Source organism: Dendrobates tinctorius, unplaced genomic scaffold, assembly GCF_039654945.1.
Source record: "Dendrobates tinctorius isolate UK_male_01 unplaced genomic scaffold, ASM3965494v1 ptg000016l, whole genome shotgun sequence".
NCBI lineage: Eukaryota > Metazoa > Chordata > Amphibia > Anura > Dendrobatidae > Dendrobates > Dendrobates tinctorius.
In genome coordinates, this window is record NW_027361684.1 from 45,719,949 (window position 1) to 45,722,835 (window position 2,887).

A 2,887-nucleotide genomic window follows, 5' to 3' on the forward strand; every position below is an offset into this window, starting at 1 on the left:
AAGAGATTATGTCATTTGAACTACCGTACTTCTATTTTCACTTACAACATAGAATCTGTGTTATTACCTTCCCCAACCTTCAAGTGAAAAAACAAATGTGTATCTAATGCAAGTACTGCCATGCAAATGCAGATGCCTCTCCTCCGTGTACGCGTATTTCCAAACATACCTGAATTTCAATAATACTTGTCTATCACAAAAGAAATACATTTGTACAACGAGATTGGTTAAGTTTTGTTTTTATTTTAGAAACAGGTTTTAAAATCTGAATAGCATATACATTTATGAAAACATATAAAAATAATAGTTTAAAAAATAGCAACATACATTTATATTTCTTCACGGACATGAAGCAGCAATGGAAGAAGCACAGATGATAGGAGCATTGTGCACACACAGTAAATTGTGATCACTGTTAGTCTGAACAGTAAAGGAGGGCATATTACATAGTATGGCTAATGTAAAGACCAGCTATGGTATATATCATCTTAAATATACATACAGAATTAAAATCATCCTAACAAGCCAGGTTTCTACTGTACATCTCACATTTTGATTTGGCAGAAAAGCACTTGTAGCAGAAAACCAAAAGTGCCTCTATGAACTACGACTCCTATCAGGTTATTTCGGTTGCTGATTGGGAGTTGCCTTTCATCTAAGAGCACAGATGGTTGGCAATATGAAATACTGAAATATTACAACCTCCATTAGATATCATTAGTATAAATCACTATAACATAAATCTCAAGTAGGTTCCATTTTCCCACCACTCTTCTCTTTAGACATTTTCTGCTCCCTGAGATCCTTATTTTGACAGCACAGACAAGATTTTGGCTTTTGTGGCTTGGATTTTTTTTTTTTTAACTGTTGCATATTTACTGACCAGAGTAAGTATGGCACACTGCCTGCATGCACCTATGTAGCCCAATATTTGTACAGATCAGTTATTACTTTCCCACCCAAAACCGCACCCCACCCAAGTTACAATTCTCTTCATTGCGCATCTAATTAGTCAATGACAGCACCCTCTGCTGGACAGGGGCTGTAAAGAGTTTCTTTGATGGGCTTGTGCAATTGTAGCATATCTAAAGAGTGAAGGAACAACCAAAATCATGAAGTGACTCTTCTAAGATGACCCATGCTACAGTCTGTGTCCATATATAAGGGAAAGAAAAAAATTGATGAATGTTCAATGTCCTTTAGTCCATAGTGCCTAATTAAACGTAGTTGCTGGCTGGTCCAGATCGTGCAGCAGAGTATTTGGCAGAGTAGGGTTTCTGATCCCTTGGTGGGCAGTTGCAGCACAGCATGGCACCACCCAGGAGAAGCAAGGCGGCTGCAGCCCACCCAATGTACAGTGAGGCTCCCAGTTCTCTCTTCTGTGCTTCAACCACCAGTGGGTTGTAGAAGTCCCTGATGATGTTGTTTGCAGACCAGGAGACAGGGATCAAAGTAAGGATTCCGGACACGATGAAGACAATTCCACTGACGATCATGATCTTGGCTTTTGAAGACTCATCTTCCACGCAGTTGGTGCACTTTCCTCCAATAATGGACAACATAACTCCCAGGAGAGCCACAACTATGGCTATGACAATAAGAGCTCTGGCTGCTTGGAGATCCTGGGCCAAGGCAAGCATGGAGTCGTAGACCTTGCATTGCATCTGTCCAGTGCTTTGAACAACACAATTCATCCATAGTCCTTCCCAAACGATTTGAGCCACCACAATGTTGTTACCGATGAAGGCAGTAACTCTCCACATAGGGAGGGCACAGCAGACCACAGTGCCCAACCAGCCGATGATGGAAAGGGCGATGCCCAGGACTTGTAGACCCATGGAAGCCATTGCTTCTTTTTCCTTTGCTGAGCTGAGAAATGAGAAAGATGCTGTGTCTTGGATGAAAAGGAGTGCAAGTGTGAGGTGTGAATGCAGGAGGCTAGATATATCCCAAACACCCATGGGAGGAGTTTGTCTGCATTAATCCAGTTCTCCATCTCACAGAAACTCACCAGAAGCCATGAAACTAGTTGAGCTGGATTCTGTGTTTGTCACAACAATGAGTGGTTTCACCCACCCTTCACCTCCCCCATCTTCTGAGCAAAATTGTCGCTGGGCTGTATGTGTCACAAGAGTCAACAGGGTTTCCTAGTATCATATCACTGCAACATGAAAACAGAAAGTCTGGGGACAGCGTATGTATTAATCACAGGAAATAGGGTCATAAAGCTGAAAAAGCTAAATATGTTACCTCATCCTGTTGTCATACAGGTCACAGATGACTAATCATGTATGTGATATGCCGTGTGCCTCTAAGCCCACCTTTATGGACAGTATCCCCTAGAAATTAATGTTCATGTACTGTATGAAATCGGCACAAGAAATATACACAGAATGCAGGAATCTGAGCAGTGAATTGCCTGTAGAAAAGAGCCGCTGGCACACATTTGTGCCAGGAAATTTTCGTCACAAACGATCAAAACTGCTTAAATCGAATGAAAAATCACTACATTTTAAGCTTTTACATTTATGGGACTGATTTGAAGTTTGTGAACAGAAAAGCAGCAGAAAATGTTTTCAAATCTGTCTTGGAGGGCAAAAGAAAAACTACATAGCCACTAATAGAAGGGAGGCGTAATAACTAGAGTGGTCAAGATATTTGCTTCATTGCCATTAGAACGGAAAATAAATGGAATTGTTCCATTAAAGCCCTCTTATTGTTCCTGCACATTTTTCCACAAACTACCTGACCCCTTTTTTAATATTTACGTCAGAAATATTCTTGAAAAATTCAATATCTGCTGCACCATATTTCTCCATACATGTGAGTCACGTTGGGTACCTACCAGGTTCCTGAGAAAGCTATGTTGTGGTGGTGACCCTTCTCT

At 40.9% G+C, this 2,887-nt stretch overlaps 1 protein-coding gene across 1 annotated transcript; it reads right to left on the bottom strand.

The window, feature by feature from the left end:
• Positions 1-223: 223 nt before the first annotated feature.
• On the bottom strand, positions 224-1,929 carry CLDN4 (claudin 4). Its single transcript, XM_073565780.1, has one exon. It carries the CDS (start codon positions 1,845-1,847, stop codon positions 1,218-1,220), a length of 630 nt encoding a protein of 209 aa, XP_073421881.1. The 5' UTR covers positions 1,848-1,929; the 3' UTR covers positions 224-1,217.
• Between the last annotated feature and the right edge of the window lie 958 nt (positions 1,930-2,887).